This window comes from Somniosus microcephalus, chromosome 17 (assembly GCF_052327205.1).
Source record: "Somniosus microcephalus isolate GS21.2 chromosome 17, FLI_Smic_1.0, whole genome shotgun sequence".
Classification (NCBI taxonomy): Eukaryota; Metazoa; Chordata; class Chondrichthyes; order Squaliformes; family Somniosidae; genus Somniosus; species Somniosus microcephalus.
The window spans coordinates 63,684,164-63,711,397 of NC_141003.1; the positions used below are offsets into that span (position 1 = coordinate 63,684,164).

A 27,234-nucleotide genomic window follows, 5' to 3' on the forward strand; every position below is an offset into this window, starting at 1 on the left:
TGTCGATGACACCTTCCATCACTTTTTGCTGATGATTGAGAGTAAACTGATGGGACGGTAATTGGCCGGGTTGGATTTGTCCTGCTTTTTGTGGACAGGACATACCTGGGCAATTTTCCACATTGTCGGATAGATACCTGTGTTGTAGCTGTACTGGAACAGCTTGGCTAGAGGCGCAGCTAATTCTGGAGCACAAGTCTTCAGCATGATAGCCAGGATGTTGTCGGGACCCATAGCCTTAGCTGTATCCAGTGCGCTCAGCCGTTCTCACGTGGAGTGAATCGAATTGGTTGAAGGCTGGCTTCTGTGATGGTGGGGACCTCAGGTGTAGGCCGATACGGATCATCCACTCGGCACTTCTGGCTGAAGATGGTTGCAAACGCTTCAGCCTTGTCTTTTGCACTCACATGGGCTCCACCATCATTGAAGATGGGGATATTCATGGAGCCTCCTCCTCCCGTTAGTTGTTTAATGGTCCACCACCATTCACGACAGGATGTGGCAGGACTTTGATCTGATCTGTTGCTTGTGGGATCGCTTAGCCTTGTCTATAGCATGCTGCTTCTTTTTAGCATGCATGTAGTCCTGTGTTGCAGCTTCCCCAGGTTGGCACCTCATTTTTAGGTACTGCTCCTGGCATGCTCTTCTACACTCCTTATTGAACCAGGGTTGGTCCCCTGGCTTGATGGTAATGGTAAAGTGAGGGATATGCCGGGCCATGAGGTTACAGATGGTGGAATACAATTCTGCTGCTGCTGATAGCCCACAGCGCCTCATGCCCAGTTTTGAGGTGCTAGATCTGTTCTGAATCTATCCCATTTAGCACGGTGGTAGTGCCACACAACACGATGGAGGGTGTCCTCAGTGTGAAGACGGGACTTTGTCTCCACAATGACTGTGCAGTGGTCACTGCTACCAATACTGTCATGGACAGATGCATCTGTGACAGGTAGATTGGTGAGGACGAGGTCAAGAAGGTTTTCCCTCGTGTTGTTCTTTCACCACCTGTTGCAGGCCCAGACTGGCAGTTATGGCCTTCAGGACTCGGCCATTAGTGGTGCTTTCGAGCCACTCGTGGTGATGGACATTGAAGCCCCCCACCCAGAGTACATTCTGTGCCCTTGCTTCTTGCAAATGGTGTTCAACATGGAGGAGTACTGGTTCATCAGCTGAGGTTTCCTTGCCCATGCTTGACTTGAAGCCATGAGACTTCATGGAGTCAATATTGAGGACTCCCAGGGCCACTCCTTCCCGACTGTATACCACTGTGCCGCCACCCCTGGTGGGTCTGGACATACCCAGGAATGGTGATGGAGGAGTTCAGGACATCGGCTGAAAAGTATGATTCTGTGAGTATGACTGTGTCAGGCTGTTCCTTGACTAGTCTGTGGGACAGCTCTCCCAATTTTGGCACAAGTCCCCCGATGTTGGTGCGGAGGACTGTGCAGGGTGTTGGTGCGGAGGACTGTGCAGGGTGTTGGTGCGGAGGACTGTGTAGGGTGTTGGTGCGGAGGACTGTGCAGGGTGTGTCCGTAGCCGGTGCTGAGGCCGGGTGGTCCGTCCAGTTTTATTATTGTGTTTCGTGGCGGTTTGTTACAACTGAGTGGCTTGTTAGGCCATTTCAGAGGGCAGTTAAGAGTCAACCACATTGCTGTGGGTCTGGAGTCACATAGAGGCCAGACCGGGTAAGGACAGCAGATTTCCTTCTTTAGTGACAATCCGATAGTTTCTGACTGATACTCGCTTTTTATTCCAGATTTTATTTAATTAACTGAATTTAAATTCCCCAGCTGCCGTGGTGGGATTTGAACTCACGTTTCTGGATCATTAGTCCAGGCCTCTGGATTACTAGCCCAGTGACATTACCACTATGCTACCTTTGCTCGATATCCCTTGATATCCTTACCTAACAGAAGTCTATCGATCTCAATCTTGAAAATTTCAATTGAACCCCAGTATTTACAGCTTTTTGGGGAGAGAGTTCCAGATTTATCTGCCCTTTATGTGAAGAAATGTTTTGCGCTGAGGGAGGGTATAATTTGGTGATGGCTGCATCCCTTGGGTTGGGAACGGATGGCTTTGGTCTACATGGACATGTCTCCATTTCTCACCGAGCAATGTCGGCCAAGCCCCGTCACCCCTCAGGAAACGGCTCGTTGGCTGCTGGTGATTGACGTCTCACTTCTCCCTTTCACTATATCTCTCTCTGCCACAAGCTTTCTTGTCTCTGTTTTATCAATCCTTAGTCAGTGTGCCACTTAACTTTCCTCTGGTTCCTCCAACACACTGAATGCCCGGTCCTACACACACTTACAGAATCATACAGCACAGAAGGAGGCCATTCGGCCCACCGTGCATGTGCCGGCTCTTTGAAAGAGTTATCCAATTAATTCCACTCCCCTGCTCTTTCTCCATAGCCCTGCAAATTTGTCCTCTTCAAGTATTTATCCAATTCCCTTTTGAAGGTTACTATTGAATCTGCTTCCACCGCCCTTTCAGGCAGTGCATTCCAGATCATAACAACTCGCTGCGTAAAAAAATCCTCCTCACTGCATCCTCTCACTGTTTAAATCGAGACCCGTTGCCCTGCTTTGTTCTTCCTCAGGATCTAAGAACTATGGAGCTCTTCACCTCTCTCAGCCTTCCCTTCCTCCTACAAGCCCAAGCTCGGTGTCCTCCTAACCATGACTTTCTGATTCACCTCTTGTCCCTCCTACCCTTTCCAACCTGTCTTCTCAATAGAGGAGTAATCTAACATTGTGTGCTTGTCCCGTGTGCAGCTCCGCCATGTTGAGCCGTTTGTCGGACCTGGCGAAGGGGGTCAACACTATGCTGCAGGATATCTCGGGGGAAGATAGCGGAGATGGAACCAGTGCTTCTCAGGGAGCGGTGAGTAACGTACAGTCTGGGCTTAGTGATAATGGTCAAGTCGGGTGCAGTTCCTGTGTCAACCAGGTGTCGGAGTCACCAGATTTCTTTCTGCCCCAAATGTCTTCCTTAAGTTCTGTGTTGGGAGGAAGCCTTTCCTACTCTGCCTGCCTCGTAAGGAATATCGAGGAAGATATGGTTGTCGGGAATAAAGCTCTCCGGATCAGTTTGTGTCAGAACTAATAGGAATGTATCCAACTGGGCTAAATCGGGTCCGGGAATAGGGAGTGAGGCATGGTTTCCAAAGTTACTCGGGAGTGGGGTGCGTTATCAGGAGTAAAGGTGTAATCCACTCCTTATTCTGTACTGTACACGGGGCAGTTTTATCAGGAATAAAGGGGTAATATATCAGGGGCTGTAACTGGGTGAGAGGGGCTGGGCTGAAGGTGTAGGCTGGGTAACTCTCGCCTGCAGAAAGTTTGGAACAAATTAGATCTCCAACCTCTGGGGCTATAACAGACAACTGAACGAAACATGAGAACATTTACCTCGGGGGTGCAACAAAGGTTCACTAGCTGGGATAAGAGGGTTGTCCTATGAGGAGAGATTGAGTAGAATGGGCCTATATTCTCTGGAGTTTAGAAGAATGAGATGTGATCTCATTGAAACGTATAACATTTTTAGAGGGCTTGACAGTGTAGATGCTGAGAGGCTGTTTCCCCTGGTTGGAGTGTCTAGAACTAGGGGGCATAGTCTCAGGATAAGGGGTTGGCCATTTAGGACTGAGATGAGGAGAAATTTCTTCACTCAGAGGGTTGTGAATCTCTGGAATTCTCTACCCCAGAGGGCTGTGGATGCTCAGTCATTGAGTAAATACAAGACTGAGATCGATACATTTTTGGGCATGAAGGGAATCAAGGGATATGGGGTCAGAGCAGGAAAGTGGAGTTGATGTAAAAGTTCAGCCATGATCTTATTGACTGGCGGAGCTGGCTCGAGGGGCCGTATGGCCTACCTCTGGTCCTATTTTTTAGGTTCTTGGGTTCTAATATGCTCCTTATTCTGTACTGTACACAGGGCTAAAGAAGTAACATACTCCTTATTCTGTACTGTACATGGGGCAGTGTTATCAGGAGTAAAGGGGTAGACAGAAGGTTATGGGATCATGCCCCACTCCAGGGCTTAATGTGTAATTTTTCTGCTAGATGTAATATGAAAATTTAACACATGCTGTTAGACATTATTGAAATCGTTTTGACAACGCTGTTTGCTAAAGTAAGTGCAGTTTCTCTGAAGGGTCACACCCGTGGAGTGATTCCGCCTGTTCTGCTGGTTTGTTTGAGCTGTCGGTTTGTGTTGTGCAGGAGACCAGTCAGCAGCCTGAGATGGAGATCACTGCCAAGGTATCGGAGGATGTGCTGGAGCGTCTGGCACAGACCGAGCAGCTGGTCGTTCAGCTTAAGGAACTCGTACGAGAGAAAGACTTTCAGCTTCAGAGTAAAGAGGCTGCAATGAAGGTGTGTTGTGGTGTTTACACAGTCCACAGTACCCTAACTCTCCCATTGAAGCCCATCCCTCTAGTACCCTACCACCAATATTCCAAACATCTCTCATTGTTTGACAAAAGAAGTACTTTTACATATCTGTTTTCAATTTACTTTTCACTAATTTCCATTTTTCTCCTCTGCTTCTACTCTCCTGGTTTAATTTGCAGTGATATTCTTGCGATTCCATTTAATCTTTACATCCCTTGATTAGGACCCTCCGCAACAGCCTGCTCTCCAGACAGTAGAGCTGGATTTTCTCTAACCTTTCCTCGAGCTTGTCTCCCCCACACCTGGGATCAGTTTTGTTGTCCCTCTCTACATCCTTTCCAGTGCAGTTACATAAGTCAAATGGCACGGTGACCAGAACGGTACACTGTATCTAAGTGAGGTCTGCCCAGTGTGTTCTCCAGCCCCAGTGTAACCTCTAGAGCTGCTCTCCAGTACCATGCCAAGATATCCCACGATTTGATTAGCTTTTCTAATTGTTTAGTCACAAGGTGCATCCACTGAAAGTGACAAATCAAATATCTGTCCCAGGCCCTTCTCTGAGTCTCCCTCTGCCAAATCAGGCCCATTCATTGGATGCTTATGGGGTGCATTTCTGTACATGTGATCACACCACTCTCTGGGTAAAATGTTTCTCCTGAATTCCAGATTGGATTTATTAGTGAGTATCTTATATTTATGGCACCTAGTTTTAGTCTCCCTCACAAGTGGAAATGACTTCTCTACATCTACCCTATCAAACCCTTTCATAATTTTAAAGACCTCTATTAGGTCACCCCTCAGCCTTCTCTTTTCTAGAGAAAGGTGCCCCAGCCCATTCAATCTGTCCTGATAGGTATAACCTCTCCGTTCTGGTATCACCCTTGTAAATCTTTGCTGCTTCTCCAGTGCCTCTGCATCCTTCTTATGATAGAGACCAGAACTGTGCACAGTGCTCTGTGTGTGGTTTGCAGCTGAACCCAACCTAACCCTACTCTTCCCACTTTCCATTCTAGTCTGTATGACCCTGGTTCTACACCAGGCTGATGCTTTACTGACCACAGCAGCAAGGGAGTCACTTTGAGTGCACCGTTTGATAATGGTGAGGGACATCCTCAGAGTGAATGTGTGATTGTTTCACAGGAGGAGAAGGAGCTCTCTGATGCCAGACTGTCAAAACTAAAACTGCAGGCTAAAGCAAAGGTTGCCTCGTTGAATGCCCGGATCGAGGAGCTGCAGAAACGGGCTTTGCCCTCAGCCTCATCACAGTCGTCAAAGACAGAGGAGCATGATGCCAAGGTAAGGAGACAGGTATGCTTGTGTACTCGGATGTGTGTCAGGGTGTATGGTGCGGGTTCCGTCCATGTGGTTTTACACACTTGCACGAACGATCACACAAGTGCACCTGGTAATTAATCATGGTCAGTGCCATCATTTCTCAGCTTTTCTAGTTTAAAGCATCATGAACTAATTGCTTTTTCTAAGGGTGCTGACTTCATTGAGAAGCCTCAGGTGAAGGGCCAAAGGGATCCCATTGAGCTCAAACAAGGGGAGAGAGGGTGAAGTATTTCAAAAATTAGTGATCAGGTGATGCCAAGTGAGAACTGTTGCATTGCAGCTCGCCGTCCCTGTTGCGTTGCAGCTCGCCGTCCCTGTTGCGTTGCAGCGCGTTGTCTCTGTTGCATTGCAGCGCGCCGTCCCTGTTGCGTTGCAGCTTGCCGTCCCTGTTGCGTTGCAGCTCGCCGTCCCTGTTGCGTTGCAGCTCGCCGTCCCTGTTGCGTTGCAGCTCGCCGTCCCTGTTGCGTTGCAGCGCGTCGTCCCTGTTGCGTTGCAGCGCGTCGTCCTTGTTGCGTTGCAGCACGTTGTCCCTGTTGCGTTGCAGCGCGCCGTCCCTGTTACTTTACACATGCAGCTTTCCAGCACAGAGCACTGGTAAGCAATGGGGAGTATCCGATTGCTAACAGGGTTAACTGGAGTCGATTGGAAAGAATCCGAGTTCTCAGTGACCTGGGTGCCATCACTGGTTAATCATGGTGACAATACTGTGCAGCTGACTGCTGATGACCATAGCTGGACCTGCTCAGAGTTTCCCAATTAGTGGCAGTCGGTAACTAAAATAACAAGCGAGTAAAGGTAGAATCAGTGTGTGAGCAGTTTTTCTCTTTAACCTTTGTAGCTGACCTGCTCTGATAGGATTAAGGTCTTTCGGATTCTGCTCTATTTACTGTCTGCTGGGATTTGCTGATCCGCCATCACTTTAGCCACTGGCTTTTGACAGGTACTTGGGAAGGTTTGGAAATAACTGCTTTGCTTGGCTTAGTTACAAACTCTCTTCACCAAGTGAGGTATTAGCGGGTGCCAGGCTAAATGACTGACATCAAAAATATCCTGTTAGCTTTGTCTTCAAAAGGCAGCGCCGTTCCCTATCTCTCTAACCTCCTCCAGCCCTACAACCCTCTGAGAACTCTGTACTCCTTCAATTCTGGCCTCTTGCGCATTCCCTGATTTTCATCACTTCACCATTGGTCTAGGACCCTAGACTCTGTAATTCCCTTCCGAAACATCTCCGCCTCTGTACCGCTCTCTCCTCCTTACTATATTAAAGGTGCGATATAAATGCAGCTTGTTGTTGTTGTATGTATAAATGTTTTCTGAACAAATAACAGGATGTCAGCAGCAATTGTCCTTAGGATAGATTGATTGGCAAAGAGATCCCAATGCTGCATTTTCCTCCCCGTCTCTTGAGAGATAGCAGCCAAATGGGACATGGAGAGGTCACTATATCTAAAATAAGTTTGATCGGGACAGAGGGAGGATGCTGCAATAAAATTCTATCTATATTCTTTACTTGTCAATTTTTGAGCTCACGGTAAGAAATGTTAATACTGCAGAATATTTTTTTAATTTGCTTATGGGATGTGGGTGTCGCTGGCAAGGCCAGCATTTATTGCCTATTCCTAATTGCCCTTGAGTAGGTGGTGGTGAGCCGCCTTCTTGAACCGCTGCAGTCCGTGTAGTGAAGGTACTCCCACAGTGCTGTTAGGTAGGAAGTTTCTGAATTTTGACCCAGCGACGATGAAGGATCGGCGATATACTTCTAAGTCAGGATGGTGTGTGACTTGGAGGGGAACTTGGAGGTGGTGGTGTTCCCATGCGCCTGCTGCCCTTGTCCTTCTAGGTCGTAGAGGTCGTGGGTTTGGGAGGTGCTGCCGAAGAAGCCTTGGCGAGTTGCTGCAGTGTATCTTGTAGACAGTACACACTGGAGCCACGGTACGCCGGTGGTGGAGGGAGTGAATGTTTAAGGTGGTGGATCGGGTGCCAATCAAGCGTGCTGCTTTGTCCTGGATGGTGTCGAGCTTCTTGAGTGTTGTTGGAGCTGCACTCATCCAGGCAAGTGGAAAGTATTCCATCACACTCCTTACTTGTGCCTTGTAGATGGTAGAAAGGCTTTGGGGAGTCAGGAGGTGAGACACTTGCTGCAGAATACCCAGCCTCTGACCTGCTCTTGTTGCCACAGTATTTATGTGCTCAGGTACACCATGGATTAAATACAGAGTAAAACTCCCTCTACACTGTCCCATTAAACACTCCCAGGACAGGTACAGCATGATTTAGATACAGAGTAAAGGTCCCAATGCACTGTATTCAATTTCCACAGAACAGCATCCTCTGTTGTACCATAGTGCCATATCTATCTGAGTGAAATGGCCAATTTCGTGCTGTATTAGAGGCAGTTTTGTGATGTGGCCCAGTTCCTGTGGAGAACTGGGTCGAGACTCCCCAAATTCATTTAATGTAGAATCCTTACTGTCTGAAGACAGGTTCGTCCCTTCTGTTCTGGCTTCTTTTATGTTAAGGCCCACCTCTAACCTACCGCGCGTTGTTCAATCAACCAGGAAACCAACTTTAATTGGATTGAATTTTTTTTTCTGTAAACCACATTGACAGGTGAGTCTGGAGCACAGCTTGCAGCAGGATGAGATCGAGAAGCTCAAGTGTCAACTTCAGGAACAGGAGGAGAACTGTAGGACCCTGCAGGCAACTGCAGAGAGCATGAAGGACCAGCTTCATGCTACCAGTGAACTCCTGAAGCAGAAAGAGGCTGAACACGCACAACAGGTAAAGAGACTGACTTGTTGTGAAAGCAGGAAAGATACAGCATGGGTTAGATACTCAGTAAAGTTGCCTCCACACTGTCCCATCAAACACTTCCAGGGCAGGTACAGCACGGGTGAGATGCAGAGTAAAGTTCCCTCTACACTGTCCCATCTAACACTCCCAGGGCAGGTACAGCACGGGTTAGATACAGAGTAAAGCTCCCTCTACACTGTCCCAGCTAACACTCCCAGGGCAGGTACAGCATGGGTTAGATACAGAGTAAAGCTCCCTCTACACTGTCCCAGCTAACACTCCCAGGGCAGGTACTGCACGGGTTAGATACAGAGTAAAGCTCCCTCTACACTGTCCCAGCTAACACTCCCAGGGCAGGTACTGCACGGGTTAGATACACAGTAAAGTTCCCTCTACACCAACATTCCCTCTAAGCTGCAGCTGTCTGCTGGTCCCGCACAGCCCAGGACCGGCTTTTCCAAAACTTTGAATGGGCCGCACAGCCCGTTAAAGGGACCACGCACACAAATTTAAAATTAGGAGGAACATTGCTCTACACTGTCCCATCAAACACTCCTAGGGCAGCTACAGCACAGGTTAGATACAGAGTAAAGCTCCCTCTACACTGTCCCATCAAACGCTCCCAGGGCAGGTACGGCATGGATAGATGGGGTTGTATTCTCCAGCACCAAAAGAACACCCCATACTGCCCCAGTCTGGCCTTTTCCATTTCAGCTATCAGCCGTCATGTGAGCTTTGGAAGTAAGGTTGACAACTTGGTGTAAATTATTGTTGAATTCAAGGAAATATTGTGGTGTGGAAACATATGCAAAAGTGGACCATCCAAACTAATTTCACATAGGACCCCGGCGGCCAGCAGGCAGGAGGAAGGGCCTGTGTTTTTGACTCTACAACGCAAACTCATTGTGTAATTGTATATTCATGTTTTGTAACTGCAGCTCCGGTCTGTTCAAGAGGTCATTCTCGAAAAGGACACACGATTCCAAGAGCACATTCAGAAACATGAGGAGGAGCTCATACAGCTAGCATCTGGATTGGAGGTCAGCAGAGAACTGCAGCAAGTAAGTGTTGCTGGAGTAGTAATGAACTAACATGGGACACTGGTAAGGAGGGGAAAGGCTCATGGAACAGATCAAAAATTGTCTGGATAGATTGAGAATTGGCTTAGCAACAGAACAATAACAACAACTTGTGTTTATATAGCGTCTTTAACGTAGTAAAACATCCCAAAGCGCTTCACAGGAGTATTAAAAGACAAAGGCCTAGAAATTCGGTGGGCTGCGCCACCAGTTAGCGCCTAAAGAGGGCACTCAGTGGCTTTAGCGCCACTGGCCACGCTTCCCGCGATATTTAGGGGGGCGCTAATGGCGGCGTTAGCTTGTAGCGCTGTGCCGCCACCGATGACGTCATCGGTGTGCGCCCCGCTCCCGCCCCGATCGCGATATTTGGTCGCGCCCCCTGCTGTAACGCTGCGACCGGTTCACGGGGCCTACCTGTGGCGGTAGTGGCGCAAATTAAGGTGGAGGTGCGGGGCGGCCATTTTTTTCGGTGGCCGCCTGCCAGCACCTCCTCGCACCGCCGTCCCCGGCCTCCTGATCCCCCCCCCCCCACCCCGGGCAGTGCCGGCTGTGTCCCGAGAGTCCGGCACTTCTCCTCGGTGCCGGGCTCTTTTGCCGGCACTCGCGATCGGTCATCGTGCTGGTGCAGGCCCCTCCCCCTTAAGAAGGGGAGGAAGGCCTGCAGTACCGCAGCGCGCCGTGCCGCAGCATGTGGTGCTGCAGCACGTTGCGCTGCGATATTCAGTTTCAGCGCCCCAAGAGGGACGTGGGGCGCCTCAAGCAGCGCCCCGCGTCCCTCTTGGGGCGCTCCAACTGAATTTCCGGCGGGCGCAAGCGGCTCCGTTCACAGTGTTAATTCCGGTGCCCAGGCGGGCGCCACCGAATTTCTAGGCCAAAAAATTTGACACCGGAACTCTGCTGAAACTTGACTTCCATCACTGGATTCCCCGCAAACAGAACTTTCATTGACTACACGGTTCGACTCAGCGGCTGTGGCGCTGCTCTGCTTTTCAGTCACTTCAAGTCTTGTGCTGCGGAATTTCTTTTGTCAAATTGGTTTCCGATCTCCTGGACTTCTCTGGACATCTTCTACACTGTGTTTCTGCTTTGAACTACACTGGATTAGACTACGTTTCTGCACTGGACTACACGGGACTATACTGGATTACACTGCAAGACTTACCTGCCATGTCTCTATCTCTGCTGCTAAAAGATTTTTACCTTTAAACTGCGGCTGTGCCTCTGCTGAACTGGTTCTCCTGGTTTTCCAGCTCTGCTGGTTTGGAGGTAAGCAGCTGCTGTTTTCACTTAAATAGAAACAGAAAATGCTGGAAATACTCAGCAGGTCAGGCAGCATCTGTGGCAAGAGAAACAGGGTTAACGTTTCAGGTCGATGATCCTTCGAGAGAACTGGAAAAAGCTGGAGATAGAACAGGTTTTTAAGCAAGAGCAGGGGCAGGGAAAGCAGGGAGGGGAGGAACGAACAAAAGGGAAGGTCTGTGATAGGGTGGAAGGCAGGAGATTAAAAGACAAAAGGGATGATGGTGCAAGGCAAAAGGAGATGGCAACGGGACAAATTAATTCTCCACTCCACTCCCACTCAGACCTTACCATCCTCGACCTCTTACACTGTTCCAATGAAGCTCAAGGAACAGCACCTCATCTTTCGATTAGGCACTTTACAGCCTTCTGGACTCAACATAGAGTTCAACAATTTCAGACCATAACCTCGGCCCCTATCTTTTTTTCCATTTATTTATTTTTTCTCTCTCTCAGATGGCAGCTGTCTTTCATTCTGCCAGTGCCATTCACACTTCATCTAGAGCCATCTTTTGATTCTTAACTTGTCCCATTACCATCTCCTTTTGCCTTGCACCATCAGCCATCCCTTTTGTCTTTTAATCTCTCCTGCCTTCCATCCTATCGCAGACCTTCCCTTTTGTTCTTTCCCCTCCTTTCCCTGCCCCTGCTCTTACTTAAAAACCTGTTCCATCTCCAGCTTTTTCCAGTTCTGACGAAGGGTCATCGACCTGAAACGTTAACTCTGTTTCTCTCTCCACAGATGCTGCCTGACCTGCTGAGTATTTCCAGCATTTTCTGTTTTTATTTCCGATTTCCAGCATCCGCAGTATTTTGCTTTTGTATTGCTGTTTTCACTTGCTGTCTGGTGATTTGTTCTACCGGTTTTCAGCTTTGCAGAAGACAGAGATAATGATGAATGGAAAATGCTCAGCCTGGGAAAACCTAGTCAGGGATGTTCTGGGACCCTGCTATTTACAATATTTGTCAATGATATGAAATGGGGTGTCTATTAATTAGATTAAATTTGCTGATGACACAAAGTTCTGTGGTTAGGTAAGAAAAAGCTTGCATTTACGTAGCACCTTTCACGACCTCAGGGTGTACTAATGTGCTTTACAGCCAGTAAAGTACTTTTGAAGTGTAGTTACTGTTGTAATGTAGGAAACGTGGCAACCAATTTGCACACAGCAAGCTCCCACAAACAGCAATAACCAGATAATCTGTTTTAGTGATGTTGGTTGAGACAGTATTAGTAGTAGTGACCACCGCACAGTCCTTGTGGAAACGAAGTCCTGTCTTCACACTGAGGACACCCTCTATCGTGTTGTGTGACACTACCACCGTGCTAAATGGGATAGATTCAGAACAGATCTAGCAGCTCAAAACTAGGCATCCATGAGGTGCTGTGGGCTATCAGCAGCAGCAGAATTGTATTCCACCACAATCTGTAACCTCATGGCCCAGCATATCCCGCACTCTACCATTACCATCAAACCAGGGGACCAACCCTGATTCAATAAGGAGTATAGAAGAGCATGCCAGGAGCAGCACCAGGCATACCTAAAAATGAGGTGTTAACCTGGGGAAGCTGCAACACAGGTCTACATGCATGCTAAAAAGCGGAAGCAGCATGCTATAGACAGGCCTAAGCGATCCCACAATCAACAGATCTGATCAAAGCTCTGCAGCCCTGCCACATCCAGTGGACCATTAAACAACTAACGGGAGGAGGAGACTCCATGAATATCCCCATCCTCAATGATGGTGGAGCCCAGCACATGACTGCAAAAGACAAGGCTGAAGCGTTTGCAACCATCTTCAGCCAGAAGTGCCAAGCGGATGATCCATATCGGCCTCTTCCTGAGGTCCCCACCATCACAGAAGCCAGTCTTCAGCCAATTCGATTCACTCCACGTGATATCAAAAAATGGCTGAGCGCACTGGATACAGTAAAGGCTATGGGCCCTGACACCATCCCGGCTATCGTGCTGAAGACTTGTGCTCCTGAACTAGCCACACCTCTAGCCAAGCTGTTCCAGTACAGCTACAACACTGGCATCTATCCGATCTGCCCCACCTGTGACAGAGACTGTAGGTCCCGCATTGGACTCATAAGTCACCTGAGAACTCATATTTAATGTGGAAGCAAGTCATCCTCGGTTCCGAGGGACTGCCTAAGAAGAGAAGAGATCTATCTGACAATGTGGAAAACTGCCCAGGTATGTCCTGTCCACAAAAAGCAGGACACATCCAATCCGGCCAATTACCGCCCCATCAGTCTACTCTCAATCATCAGCAAAGTGATGGAAGGTGTCATCGACAGTGCTATCAAGCGGCACTTACTCACCAATAACCTGCTCACTGATGCCCAGTTTGGATTCTGCCAAGACCACTCGGCTCCCGACCTCATTACAGCCTTGGTCCAAACATGGACAAGGGAGCTGAATTCCAGAGGTGAGGTGAGAGTGACTGCCCTTCGCATCAAGGCAGCATTTGACCGAGTGTGGCATCAAGGAGCCCTAGTAAAACTGAAATCAATGGGAATCGGGGGGGGGGGGGGGGAAATGCTCCACTGGCTGGAGTCATACCTAGCACAAAGGAAGATGGTTGTGGTGATTGAGGGTCAATCACCGCAGCCTCAGGACATTGCTGCAGGAGTTCCTCAAGGCAGTGTTGTAGGCCCAACCATCTTCAGCTGCTTCATCAATGACTTTCCCTCCAACATAAGGTCAGAAATGGGGATGGTCACTGATGACTGCACAGTGTTCAGTGCCATTCACAACTCCTCAGATAATGAAGCAGTCCATGTCCACATGCAACAAGACCCGGACGACGTTCAGGCTTGGGCTGATAAGTGGCAGGTAACATTCGCACTACAGAAGTGCCAGGCAATGACTATCTCCAACAAGCGAGAGTCTAACCACCTCCCCTTGATATTCAATGACATTACCATCGCCGAATCCCCCACCATCAACATCCTGGGGGGTCACCATTGACCAGAGATTTAACTGGACCAGCCACATAAATACTGTGGCAACAAGAGCTGGTCAGAGGCTAGGTATTCTGTGGCGAGTGTCTCACCTCCTGACTCCCCAAAGCCTTTCCACCATCTACAAGGCACAAATCAGGAGTGTGATGGAATACTCTCCACTTGCCTGGATGAGTGTAGCAACAACATTCAAGAAGCTCGACACCATCCAGGACAAAGCAGCCCGCTTGATTGGCACTCCATCTACTACCTTAAACATTTGCTCCCTCCACCACCGGCGTACCGTGGCTGCAGTGTGTACCATCTACAAGATGCACTGCAGCAACTCGCCAAGGCTCCTTCGGCAGCAGCTCCCAAACCTGCGACCTCTTCCACCTAGAAGGACAAGGGCAGCAGACGCATGGGAACACCACCACCTCCAAGTTCCCCTCCAAGTCACACACCATCCTGACTTGGAAGTATATCGCTGATCCTTTATCTTCGCTGGGTCAAAATCTTGGAACTCCCTACCTAACAGCACTGTGGGAGTACCTTCACCACACGGATTGCAGCGGTTCAAGAAGGCGACTCACCACCACCTTCTCGAGGGCAATTCGTATGGGCAATAAAGGTTCACTGGATGAATTCCTGGGATGAGAGGGCTGTCCTAGGATGAGAGATTGTGTAGAATGGGCCTATACTCTCTGGAGTTTAGAAGAATGCGAGGTAATCTCATTGAAACATACAAGAATCTGAAGGGGATTGACAGGGTAGATGCTGAGAGGTTGTTTCCTCTGGCTGGAGTATCTAGAACTAAGGGACATAGTCTCAGGATAAAGGGTAGACCCTTTAAGACGGAGATGAGGAGGAATTTCTTCACTCAGAGGGTTGTGAATCTTTGGATTTCTCTGCCCCCGAGGGCTATGCATGCTGAGTCTTTGAGCATATTCAAGGCTGAGATAGATAGATTTTTGGACTCTCGGGGAATCAAGGGAGATGGCGATTGGGCGGGAAAGTGGAGTTGAGGTCGATGATCAGCCATGATCTTATTGAATGGCGGAGCAGGCTCGAGGGGCCGTATGGCCTACTTCTGCTCTTATTTTTTATGTTCTTGTAAATGCTGGCCTTGCCAGCAGCGCCCACATCCCATAAACAAATTAAAAAAAATATTGGCCAGGATCTCCCCTGCTCTTCGAAATAGTCCATGGGATCTTTTACGGGCACCGGAGAGGGCAGACAGGGCCTCGGGTTAATGTCTCATCCGAAAGACGACACCTCCGACAGTACAGCACTCCCTCAGTACTGCACTGAAATGTCACCCTAGATGATGCGCTCAAGTCTCTGGAGTTGACTTGAACCCACGACCTTCTGAATCCGAGGCAAGACTACGGCCCACTGAGCCATAGCTGACGCACTGACTATCTTTAGAGAGACTTGGAGCATCCATGTGGTTGGGCTTTGTCTGTTGCGTGCGTGCACGTGTCTGTGTGTATGGTGTGCGTGTCTGTGTGTATGGTGCGGGTGTCTGTGTGTATGGTGTCTGTGTATGGTGCGCGTGTCTGTGTGTACGGTGCGCGTGTCTGTGTGTACGGTGCGCGTGTCTGTGTGTCCGGTGCGCGTGTCTGTGTGTACGGTGTGCGTGTCTGTGAGTACGGTGCGCGTGTCTGTGTGTACGGTGCGGGTGTCTGTGTGTACGGGGCGGGTGTCTGTGTGTACGGGGCGGGTGTCTGTGTGTACGGGGCGGGTGTCTGTGTGTACGGGGCGGGTGTCTGTGTGTACGGGGCGGGTGTCTGTGTGTACGGGGCGGGTGTCTGTGTGTACGGGGCGGGTGTCTGTGTGTACGGGGCGGGTGTCTGTGTGTACGGGGCGGGTGTCTGTGTGTACGGGGCGGGTGTCTGTGTGTACGGGGCGGGTGTCTGTGTGTACGGTGCGCGTGTCTGTGTGTACGGTGCGCGTGTCTGAGTACGGTGCGCGTGTCTTTGTGTACAGGGCGGGTGTCTGTGTGTACGGTGCGCGTGTCTGTGTGTACGGTGCGGGTGTCTGTGTGTACGGTGCGGGTGTCTGTGTGCACGGTGCGGGTGTCTGTGTGCACGTGCGTTTGTCTTTCACTTGCTTTTCTGTTCCTCTTCAAACGCTGTTGATCAATAATATCTTTCAGTCTTGACAAAGGACCAGTGCAGCCAAAACACTGACTTGTGTCTTCTCTGAACAGAGGCTGCCTGACCCGCTGAGGGTTTTCAGCAATTTCTATTTTATATTCAGATTTACAGTATCTGCAGTATTTTGATTTCTGTTCTGATTGCGCTGTTGTGTGTTCCCAACACTTTCAACTTTTACTTCAGAATTCCAGTATGTAAGCTTTTCCTTTATTGATCTCTCATTGTTTCCTCTCTTGTATGTTTTGTTTTACCTGCAGACGGTGAAATCATTACAAAGAAAACTGGAAGAGCAGGAGGAAGCGTTGCTGGGACGGACCCGTGTGGTGGAGATGCTGCAGCAGGAACTAAATGACAGTGATCAGGAGAAAAAGGTATTGTGACCCATTTGTACAAAACTTATGGCTTTAAGTAGAGAGCTGTCTTAAAACAATTATTTTCCTTGTTTTTATTGAGAAACTTAGGTGAAATTGTGCAAAGATGCAAAGAGTAGCAGAGAAGAAAAGATAAATCAGGGAGTAGGGATTAGATTTTTTTTTTTTTTTAATCATTCTCGAGTCGTGGGCGTCACTGGCGAGACCAGCTTTATTGCCTAGCCTTAGTTGCCTTGACACCCGAGTGGCTTGCTAGACCACTTCAGAGGGTAGTTCAGAGTTAACCTGATTAGTCTGGGACTGCAGTCACATATAAACCAGACCGGGTAAGGACGGCAGGTTTCCTTCCCTAAAGGACATTAGTGAACCTGTTGGGTTTTTACAGCAGTGCGACAGATTCAGGATCACTTGTACTGATCCTGATGTTTTATTTTCATTACAGACAGGTGTCATGAAACTCATCTTTTGAAAGCCTGTAGATTATACTAGGAAAGAAAGACTGAGGGAGGGGAGGAGTTCCATAGTTTTCAAGTCCTGTGAAATAGTGAGTTTAATAGGAAACTGATTTGAAAACAGGGAGGATGAAGGTATGAGGCAGAGCATTCAAGGTATCTTGTTTGGAGCTTAGAAGGACCAAGAGAGGAACAATAAAGACAGTGGTATCCATAAAACAGCGAGGGAGAAGGAAGGCAGCCGCATGGGGAGGGACAGTCAAACTGGCCAGAATAGCTCATCGGATAATGCAGTTGGACCCATGGAGTAGATTGTTCTAACATTCGTGAAGCCCACTGAGGACAAGAATTCGCCAAAAACCTGGTGAGGTAAAGGGAAGTCTCAGGAGAGTTATTCCAAGTATTTCTTAAATGAGACCGAGAGGAGCCCACCTGGAGGGAGCACCGCGAGAGCGGAGCAGTTAAAAGGAGCAGCACCGAGCGGCAGGAGCCTGAGACCGGAAGGAGCGGACCTGGAGGGAGCACCGCGAGAGCGGAGCAGTTAAAAGGAGCAGCACCGAGCGGCAGGAGCCTGAGACCGGAAGGAGCGGACCTGGAGGGAGCACAGCGAGAGCGGAGCAGTTAAAAGGAGCAGCACCGAGCGGCAGGCGCCTGAGACCGGAAGGAGCGGACCTGGAGGGAGCACAGCGAGAGCGGAGCAGTTAAAAGGAGCAGCACCGAGCGGCAGGAGCCTGAGACCGGAAGGAGCGGACCTGGAGGGAGCACCGCGAGAGCGGAGCAGTTAAAAGGAGCAGCACCGAGCGGCAGGAGCCTGAGACCGGAGGGAGCGGACCTGGAGGGAGCACCGCGAGAGCGGAGCAGTTAAAAGGAGCAGCACCGAGCGGCAGGAGCCTGAGACCGGAGGGAGCGGACCTGGAGGGAGCACCGCGAGAGCGGAGCAGTTAAAAGGAGCAGCACCGAGCGGCAGGCGCCTGAGACCGGAAGGAGCGGACCTGGAGGGAGCACCGCGAGAGCGGAGCAGTTAAAAGGAGCAGCACCGAGCGGCAGGAGCCTGAGACCGGAGGGAGCGGACCTGGAGGGAGCACCGCGAGAGCAGAGCAGTTAAAAGGAGCAGCACCGAGCGGCAGGCGCCTGAGACCGGAAGGAGCGGACCTGGAGGGAGCACCGCGAGAGCGGAGCAGTTAAAAGGAGCAGCACCGAGCGGCAGGCGCCTGAGACCGGAAGGAGCGGACCTGGAGGGAGCACAGCGAGAGCGGAGCAGTTAAAAGGAGCGGCACCGAGCGGCAGGCGCCTGAGACCGGAAGGAGCGGACCTGGAGGGAGCACAGTGAGAGCGGAGCAGTTAAAAGGAGCAGCACCGAGCAGCAGGAGCCTGAGACCGGAAGGAGCGGACCTGGAGGGAGCACAGCGAGAGCGGAGCAGTTAAAAGGAGCGGCACCGAGCGGCAGGCGCCTGAGACCGGAAGGAGCGGACCTGGAGGGAGCACAGCGAGAGCGGAGCAGTTAAAAGGAGCAGCACCGAGCAGCAGGAGCCTGAGACCGGAAGGAGCGGACCTGGAGGGAGCACCGCGAGAGCGGAGCAGTTAAAAGGAGCAGCACCGAGCGGCAGGAGCCTGAGACCGGAGGGAGCGGACCTGGAGGGAGCACCGCGAGAGCGGAGCAGTTAAAAGGAGCGGCACCGAGCGGCAGGAGCCTGAGACCGGAGGGAGCGGACCTGGAGGGAGCACAGCGAGAGCGGAGCAGTTAAAAGGAGCAGCACCGAGCGGCAGGCGCCTGAGACCGGAAGGAGCGGACCTGGAGGGAGCACAGCGAGAGCGGAGCAGTTAAAAGGAGCGGCACCGAGCGGCAGGCGCCTGAGACCGGAGGGAGCGGACCTGGAGGGAGCACAGCGAGAGCGGAGCAGTTAAAAGGAGCGGCAGCAACTCAATAGAGGCAGTTTTTGAAAAAGTGATGCCAGGGTGAAAAAAAGTGACATCAGCACAAGGGAAGGAGCTGATTGGTGAGTAGCTGGTGAGTGTATTTTTTTTAAGTTTATAAGTTTATTTCTGCTAAGTTAGTTAATAGCCTATTAAATAGAGGGAAAGAGCTGATTGGTGAGTAGCTGGGGAGTGTTTTTTGTTAAGTTTTAAGTTTATTTCTGCTGGATTAGTTCTTAGTCTATTAAATAGAGGCATGGCAGGGCATCTCGGTCCCATGGAGTGCACATCCTGTGCCATGTAGGAAGTCCTGGACGCTTCGCGTAGCCTGAATGACCACATGTGTGGGAAGTGTCGCCAGCTACAGCAACTCGAGCTCTGGGTTTCGGAGCTTGAGCGGCGGCTGGCGTCACTCCGGTGCATCCGCGAGGCTGTGAGTTACATGGATAGCACGTTTCTAGAGGTGATCACCCTGCAGCTTAAGAGTACGCAGGCAGAGAGGGAATGGGTGACCGCCAGACACAGGAGTCCCCGGAGTGCATCGTGCGCTCCAACCAGTATTCTGTTCTGAGTTCTGAGGGTGAGTGCAGCCAGAGTCAAGTCCACGGCACCACGGGTGGCTCAGCTGCACAGGGGGAGAGGAAAAAGAGTGGAAGAGCAATAGTGGTAGGTGATTCGATAGTTACGGGAGCAGACAGGCATTTCTGTGGCCGTAGACTCTAGAATGGTATGTTGCCTCCCTGGTGCCAGGGTCTAGGATGTCACTGAGCAGCTGCAGGACACTCTGAGGGGGGAGGGTGAACAGTCAGAGGTCGTTGTCCATATCGGTACCAATGACATAGGCAGAAAGAGGGATGAAGTCTTGCAGGCAGAGTTTAGGGAGCTAGGAGAGAGATTAAAAAGTAGGACCTCAAAGGTAGTAATCTCCGGATTACTCCCGGTGCCACGTGCTAGTGAGTATAGGAATAGGAGGATAGAACAGATGAATGTTTGGCTGGAGAGATGGTGCAGGAGGGAGGACTTTAGATTCCTGAGGTAGTGGGACAGTTTCTGGGGAAGGTGGAACGTGTACAAGCCAGACAAGTTACACCTCAACAGAGCTGGGACCAATATTCTCGCTGGGAAGTTTGTTAGTGGTGTTGGGGAGGGTTTAAACTAACTTGGCAGGGGGATGGGCACCAGCATATAGGAGTAGAAAAGAGGAATATGGTGCATAAAAAAATGAGTGTGTTGGATAGTACTAGAGGCGGTAGTTGTACCATATTAGATAGGAGCAAACTAAGAAAGACTATGAAAAATTCGAAAATGGGTTTAGAATGCATGTACGTAAATGCACAAAGTGTGGTGAATAAGGTTGGTGAGCTACAAGCACAATTAGCTGTGTGGCAATATGATGTTGTGGCAATAACGGAAACATGGCTTAAAAACGGTGAGGACCGGGCACATAATATTCAAGGGTACAAGGCGTTCAGAAAAGATAGGGAAGGAATAAAGGGAGGTGGGGTGGCAGTGCTGATTAAGGAAGACATTGTAGTGTTGGAAAGGGAGGATGTTCTTGAGGGGACAAGGACAGAATCCATTTGGTTAGAGTCGAGCAAAAAGGGTATGATCATGCTATTGGGGGTATTCTATAGGCTTCCAAATAGTCAGAGGGAGATAGAGGAGCAAATCTGCAGGGAAATCGCAGAGATATGCAAGAGCTATAGAGTGGTGATATTGGGGGACTTTAATTACCCAAATACAGTATCGATTGGGATAATGCTAGGATAAAGGGAAAGGAGGGGGAGGAATTTCTGAAATGTGTTCAGGAGAATTTCCTTGACCAATTTGTTCTTGGTCCAACTAGGAAGGAGGCATTGCTGGATCTGGTGCTGGGGAATGAGGTGGGCCAGGTCGACCAAGTGTCTGTGGGAGAACACTTGGGTACAAGTGATCATCATATCATAAGATTTAGATTAGCAATGGAGAGGAGCAAATAACAATCTAGAGTGGAACTTCTAAACTGGAATAGGGCTAACTTCAATGGGATGCGAAAGGATCTAGCCAGGGTAAAATGGAACCAAAGACTGACAGGAAAAACTGTAACAGAACAATGGGTGATCTTTAAGAAGGAGATGTTCCAAGTACAGGCTAGGTACATTCCAACAAGAGGGAAGGGTAAGCGAACCAAAGCAAGGGCTCCTTGGATGATGAGGGAGATAGAGAAGATGATGAAACAAAAAGAGGGTGTATGATGCATGTCAGGTGAATTCTTCAAGGGAGAACCAGACCAAATACAATAAGTTGAGAGGGGATGTGAAGATGAAAATAAGATTGGCAAAGAGAGAATACGAGAGTAGAATGGCGGTTAACATAAAAGGGAACCCAAAAATCTTCTACTGGAATGTAAACAGTAAGCAGGTAGTAAGAGATGGGGTGGGGCCTATTAGAGACGAAGAAGGTGATATATGCTTAGAGGCACGGGGCAAAGCTAGAATACTCAATAAGTACTTTGTATCGGTGTTTACTAAGGAGGTGGATGCTGACAAAATATTGGTAGAAGTGGAAAAGGTAGAAGCAATGGAAGGTGTGAAAATTGATAGGATGTACTAGAAAGGCTGGGTATACTTAGCGTGGACAAGTCTCCTGGTCCAGATGGCTTGCATCCCAGGTTGCTAAGGGAATTGGGGGAGGAGATAGTGGTAGGATTGCCATCATTTTCCAATATTCCCTAGATGCGGGGGAGGTTCCTGAGGATTGGAAAGTGGCAAATGTGACACCATTGTTCAAGAAAGGGTGTAAGGACAATCCTAGTAACTACAGGCTGGTCAGTTTAACATCAGTGGTGGGTAAAATTTTAGAAACAATAATCAACGAAAAAGTTAACCGGCACTTGGAGAGGTTTAAGCTAATTAAGGAGAGCCAACACGGGTTTGTAAAAGGAAGATTGTGTTTGACTAATCTAATTAAATTTTTTGATGAAGTAACAGGGAGGATTGATGAAGGGAATGCATTGAATGTTGTCTATATGGATTTTCGGAAGGCATTTGACAAAGTACCACATAGAAGGCTGGTTAATAAAATTGAGGCTCGTAGAATAGGTGGGTCAGTGGCAGCTTGGATAAGGAATTGGCTTAAGGACAGAAAACAGCGAGTTGTGGTAAATGGCTGTTTTTCAGACTGGAAGATGGTAGACAGTGGGGTCACTGGTTTTTTTGATGTATATAAATGACCTGGATATTGGAATACAGAGTAGAATTTCTAAATTTGCCGATGACACCAAACTTGGGGGTGTGGCAAACAATGATGATACAATTGACTGCAACAGGACATAGAAAGGCTAGCAGAATAGGCAGACAAGTGGCAGATGGAATTTAATACAGAGAAGTGTGAGGTGATGCATTTTAGCAGAAGGAACAGGGAGAGGCAGTATACACTAATGTCACAGTTTTAAAGAGTGTGCAGGGACAGAGGGACTTGGGAGTTAATGTGCATAGGTCCCTGAAGGTGGCAGGACATATTGAGAGAGTGGTTAGCAAAGCATATGGGATCTTAGGCTTCATAAATAGAGGTATTGAGTACAAAAGTAGAGAAGTTATGCTGAACCTTTATAAAGCGCTGGTTAGGCCACAACTGGAATATTGCATCCAGTTCTGCTCACCACACTTTAGGAAGGATGTGAAGGCCCTTGAGAGGGTGCAGAGGAGATTTACCAGAATGGTTCCTGGGATGGGGATCTTAGCTACAAGGACAGGTTGGAGAAGCTGGATTTGTTTTCATTAGAGCAAAGGGGGTTGAGGGGTGATTTGATAGAGGTGTACAAGATTATGACGGGTTTGGATCGGCTAGATGGGGAAAGGCTGTTCCCACTAGTTGATGGTACAAGAACTATGGGACACAGATTTAAGGTTTTGGGCAAGAGATACAGGGGGGATGTGAGGAAAAACTTTTTTACGCAGCGAGTGGTGATGACCTGGAATTCGCTGCCGACGGAAGTGGTGGAAGCGGAGACACTCATTGTTTTCAAGGGGAGATTGGATAGGCACTTGAGGGAAATAAACTTGCAGGGCTACGGGAATAGAGCGGGGGAGTGGGACTGACTGGATTGCTCTACAGAGAGCCGGCATGGATTCGATGGGCTGAATGGCCTCCTTTTGTGCCGTTATGACTCGATGACTGTAAGCTCAAATTAGCCCCACTAACCAAAGGGATGCTACAATTGGCTCCAGTGTTGCAGGACTCGGGAGGTTGAAAATGACCCAGTGATGCGTGTTGGAAAGAGTGTGCGTGGGGACATTGGGTGAGGGCAGGATCACCCTCGGTTGTGATGCCCCCCCGCCCCCCTTCCCCCCCCCATCGGCCCCATAACACTCACTGTCCGGCCTCACATATAAAGAATAGCCACTGGGATGAAGTACCAAAGGGTGACTTTCTCCGATGGAACCGTACCCTAGCAAGGAGACCATGTCAAGTAGACCATGATAAACTGTTTCACCTTGTCCAGAAACAGTAGAACCAGACGACATCGCTTAAAGGGGGGAAATTCAAAACTACTGCGCAGAAAGACTATTTCATTGAGCGAGTGGTCAATCTATGGAACAGGCTCCCTAGGGAGGTGGTGGAAGTAGTTATAGTAGGAAAGAGAGGCTGAGGGAGGGGAGGAGTTCCATAGTTTTCAAGTCCTGTGAAATAGTGAGTTTAGTAGGAAACTGATTTGAAAACAGGGAGGATGAAGGTATGAGGCAGAGCATTCAAGGTATCTTGTTTGGAGCTTAGAAGGACCAAGAGAGGAACAATAAAGACAGTGGTATCCATAAAACAGCGAGGGAGAAGGAAGGCAGCTGCATGGATTTCCTGGATTAAGCATAGTCTCACACTACATTGTTGCGGTGATTTTGCAGGCTTAACATGTAATATATTTATTTGCAATTAAATAAACATGAACCAGAAAAGTTTGAAAATAGTGCAAGTTCAGTCTATAAACATATACACATTGACAGAAGTCTGAAATTGGTCAGTTACTCTATGTTGACTCATTCAAATGCAAATTATATAGATGTCTTTCAAAAAGTAATATTTTGGGATCCAGTACATGAATAATTTGAGACACGACGTATGGTGAGTGTAGCGTGCTTGGAAGGAACAGGAAAACTTGGACCTGTAGTTCCCATGCTCTCCATTCACTGGGGGTTCTCCTCATGTCTGGGCCTATTGTAGGCTAAATGATAGAGATTGATTGCTGTGATTAATCAACAATTCCATTATCGTTGTATCAAGCAACTACCAGGATGATAGAAGGTGAACTAGATGAACCTGGGTTTATGTCTAGCACTTCTTATGTTCCTTTGAGGCAGCGCCTGCAGAAGACGGAAGACAAGTGTTTTTTCAAGCAACCGATGAATATCTTACCTGCTTTTGTTCTTCAGGCCCTCACAGAAAGGCTGCAAGAGGCGGAGGCCAACAATGCTACTTTACAAGCTGCGCTAGAGTCCGAGAGACTGTCAGCTGAGACACGGCTGAAGGAGGTGACGGAGAAACACGAGACGGAGTTAGCGGAGAAGGATTGCACTGTCACACAGCTGCAGCAGGCACTGCAGGATGCACAGTCATCCTGTACTGATCTGACAGCACAAAGCCAGCGTCTGCAAAGTGCGATGGAGGACCGGGAGAGAACGTGCAAATCTCTGACCGATGAAATAAAAGAGTTGCAAGGTGAGGAAACCAAATTCTAAAGGAAAGTCATGGCGACAATTTCAAGTACTTATTGAGTTTGTTTCTCGTTCAGTGGTTCAACAGAGGTTCTCATGATCTTTCCGATAAAGTCCCTTTACAGTGGTGCTTACCCCGAGGATTAACAATAACCCTATTTGCCTATTATTTGTTTCCTGGATTAAGCATATTCTCACACTACATTGTTGCGGTGATTTTGCAGGCTTAACATGTAATATATTTATTTGCAATTAAATAAACAAACCAGAAAAGTCTGAAAATAGTGCAAGTTCAGTCTATAAACATACACACATTGACAGAAGTCTGAAATTGGTCAGTTAATCTATGTAAGAACTTCATAGCTTGAAAGACAGATTTTTGAGCAACAGGGGAGTCAAAGGTTATGGAGAGCGGGCGGGAAAGTGGAGTTGAGGCCAAAGTCGGATCAGCCATGATCTCATTAAATGGCGGAGCAGGCTTGAGGGGCCGAATGGCCTGCTCCTACTCCTATTTCTTATGTTCTTATGTAAGACAAAGCCCTGGTTACTGACCAAGCAAATTTAGTTGCTTCAGTCATTCGGTAATTTTGGTATCGGTGTAACACTGCATCAGATCGTCTTCCTACAAGCAGATAGTTCAGAATAAATCTGCATAAAAGATGATAACGCAAACAAACTCCCTTTTTAATCCATTAATTCCTTTGAACTTGAGATTTTCAGATGACTTATTGAGAAGTGCAGGTGAAAATTCAGGCCCGAGTACAAGAATGCACCATGGCAGAAAAGAGTAGGAGAGGAGGGAAGTAAATCAGGAAGCGCTGGTTTGGTGATGCCACTCTTTTTATATATTACCTTTTCTGACAACTTCACATTTGTCAAGGTTAGAGCTGTAAATTGGAAAACGGGAATCGAGTGTTGGCATCGAGTGCTCCTAGGGCAGGTACAACATGGGTTAGATACAGAGTAAAGCTCTCTCTATACTATCCCATCAGACACTCCCAGGGCAGGTACAACATGGGTTAGATACAGAGTAAAGCTCCCTCTATACTATCCCATCGAACACTCCCAGGGCAGTTACAGCATGGGTTAGATACAGAGTAAAGCTCCCTCTATACTATCCCATCGAACACTCCCAGGGCAGGTACAGCATGGGTTAGATACAGAGTAAAGCTCCCTCTATACTATCCCATCGAACACTCCCAGGGCAGTTACAGCATGGGTTAGATACAGAGTAAAGCTCTCTCTATACTATCCCATCGAACACTCCCAGGGCAGGTACAGCATGGGTTAGATACAGAGTAAAGCTCCCTCTATACTATCCCATCAGACACTCCCAGGGCAGGTACAGCATGGGTTAGATACAGAGTAAAGCTCCCTCTATACTATCCCATCGAACACTCCCAGGGCAGGTACAACATGGGTTAGATACAGAGTAAAGCTCTCTCTATACTATCCCATCGAACACTCCCAGGGCAGTTACAGCATGGGTTAGATACAGAGTAAAGCTCTCTCTATACTATCCCATCGAACACTCCCAGGGCAGGTACAACATGGGTTAGATACAGAGTAAAGCTCTCTCTATACTATCCCATCGAACACTCCCAGGGCAGTTACAGCATGGGTTAGATACAGAGTAAAGCTCTCTCTATACTATCCCATCAGACACTCCCAGGGCAGGTACAACATGGGTTAGATACAGAGTAAAGCTCCCTCTATACTATCCCATCAAACACTCCCAGGGCAGGTACAGCACGGGTTAGATACAGAGTAAAGCTCCCTCTACATTGCCCCATCAAACACTCCCAGAGCAGGTACAACACGGATTAGATACAGAGAAAAGTTTGTTCTACACTATCCCATCAAACACTCCCAGGACAAGTACAATATGAGTTAGAGACAGAGTAAAGCTCCCCTTAGCCATGTATGCTGTAAGGAGATCATTCCATGCTTCTCTAGTTCTCTACATTACTGAAGTCCCTCACCCTTGGTACCATTCTAGTAAAAATCCTCTGCACCCTCTCCGAGGCCTTCACATCCTTCCTAAAGTGTGGTACCCAGAATTGGACAGAATACTCCAACTGGGGCCTAACTCGTGATTTATAAAGGTTTAACATAACTTCCTTGCTTTTGTACTCTATGGCCAAGGATTCCGTATGTTTTAACAGCCTAATAATAAAAAAAAAATTCCGTAATTGTTTGCAGGATTTTGTTTCCACTGCCCTACGCGGAAGTCTGTTTCATGTGTTGCCACGCTGCTTGAAGTAGAATTTCCTGACATCACTCCTGAATTCATGTTTTGCCTTTTTTGAAAACAGCACCATCTGGATAAAGCAGGGAGAAATAAAATTGAGGAAAACTTTTTGTTTCTCCTGCAGATGAACTGAAGAAGGTTGAAGAAAGTGAGCAATCGGCAGCTGAACTAGCATCGCAAAGGGAGTCATCTGTCCGAGTCCAGGAGCTTGAAGAGAAAGTCCAGTCACTGCAGGTCAGTGAACTATTTCAGGAAGGGGGTTGGATGAGGAGAATGGAATTGAATTGAAACAAAGTCGATTCGCTGACTGATGGTGAAGTCTGCGGCTTAAACATGGGCTGCCCTCACACACCAGTAAGCAGGAAGTTCAGAACTGGCATAGCAGAGGTTCAGGAACTGCTCGTGGATCTGTTTGAAGCCTTGTGTATGGCATGCAGATGGCTCAGTGGTGAGTGCACGGCCCAGTGTAGAGCTGGGCAGCAGACACCAGCAAGGTCCTAGGTTTGATCCCCGCTCTGTGCTCAGGTAGCTGATCTCAGTT

General features: G+C 48.6%; 1 protein-coding gene across 1 annotated transcript in view; it reads left to right on the forward strand.

Moving 5' to 3' along the window:
- Positions 1-27,234, forward strand: part of LOC147105795 (golgin subfamily B member 1-like) — a 92,598-nt gene that overhangs the window by 13,043 nt on the left and 52,321 nt on the right. The window contains exons 2-9 of the mRNA XM_086010554.1: positions 2,781-2,889; positions 4,233-4,385; positions 5,544-5,699; positions 8,349-8,519; positions 9,470-9,592; positions 16,276-16,389; positions 24,161-24,446; positions 26,818-26,927. Coding sequence (XP_085866680.1) covers positions 2,788-2,889; positions 4,233-4,385; positions 5,544-5,699; positions 8,349-8,519; positions 9,470-9,592; positions 16,276-16,389; positions 24,161-24,446; positions 26,818-26,927 — 1,215 coding nt within the window. The 5' untranslated portion in view covers positions 2,781-2,787. The remainder of the gene's footprint in view (positions 1-2,780; positions 2,890-4,232; positions 4,386-5,543; positions 5,700-8,348; positions 8,520-9,469; positions 9,593-16,275; positions 16,390-24,160; positions 24,447-26,817; positions 26,928-27,234) is intronic.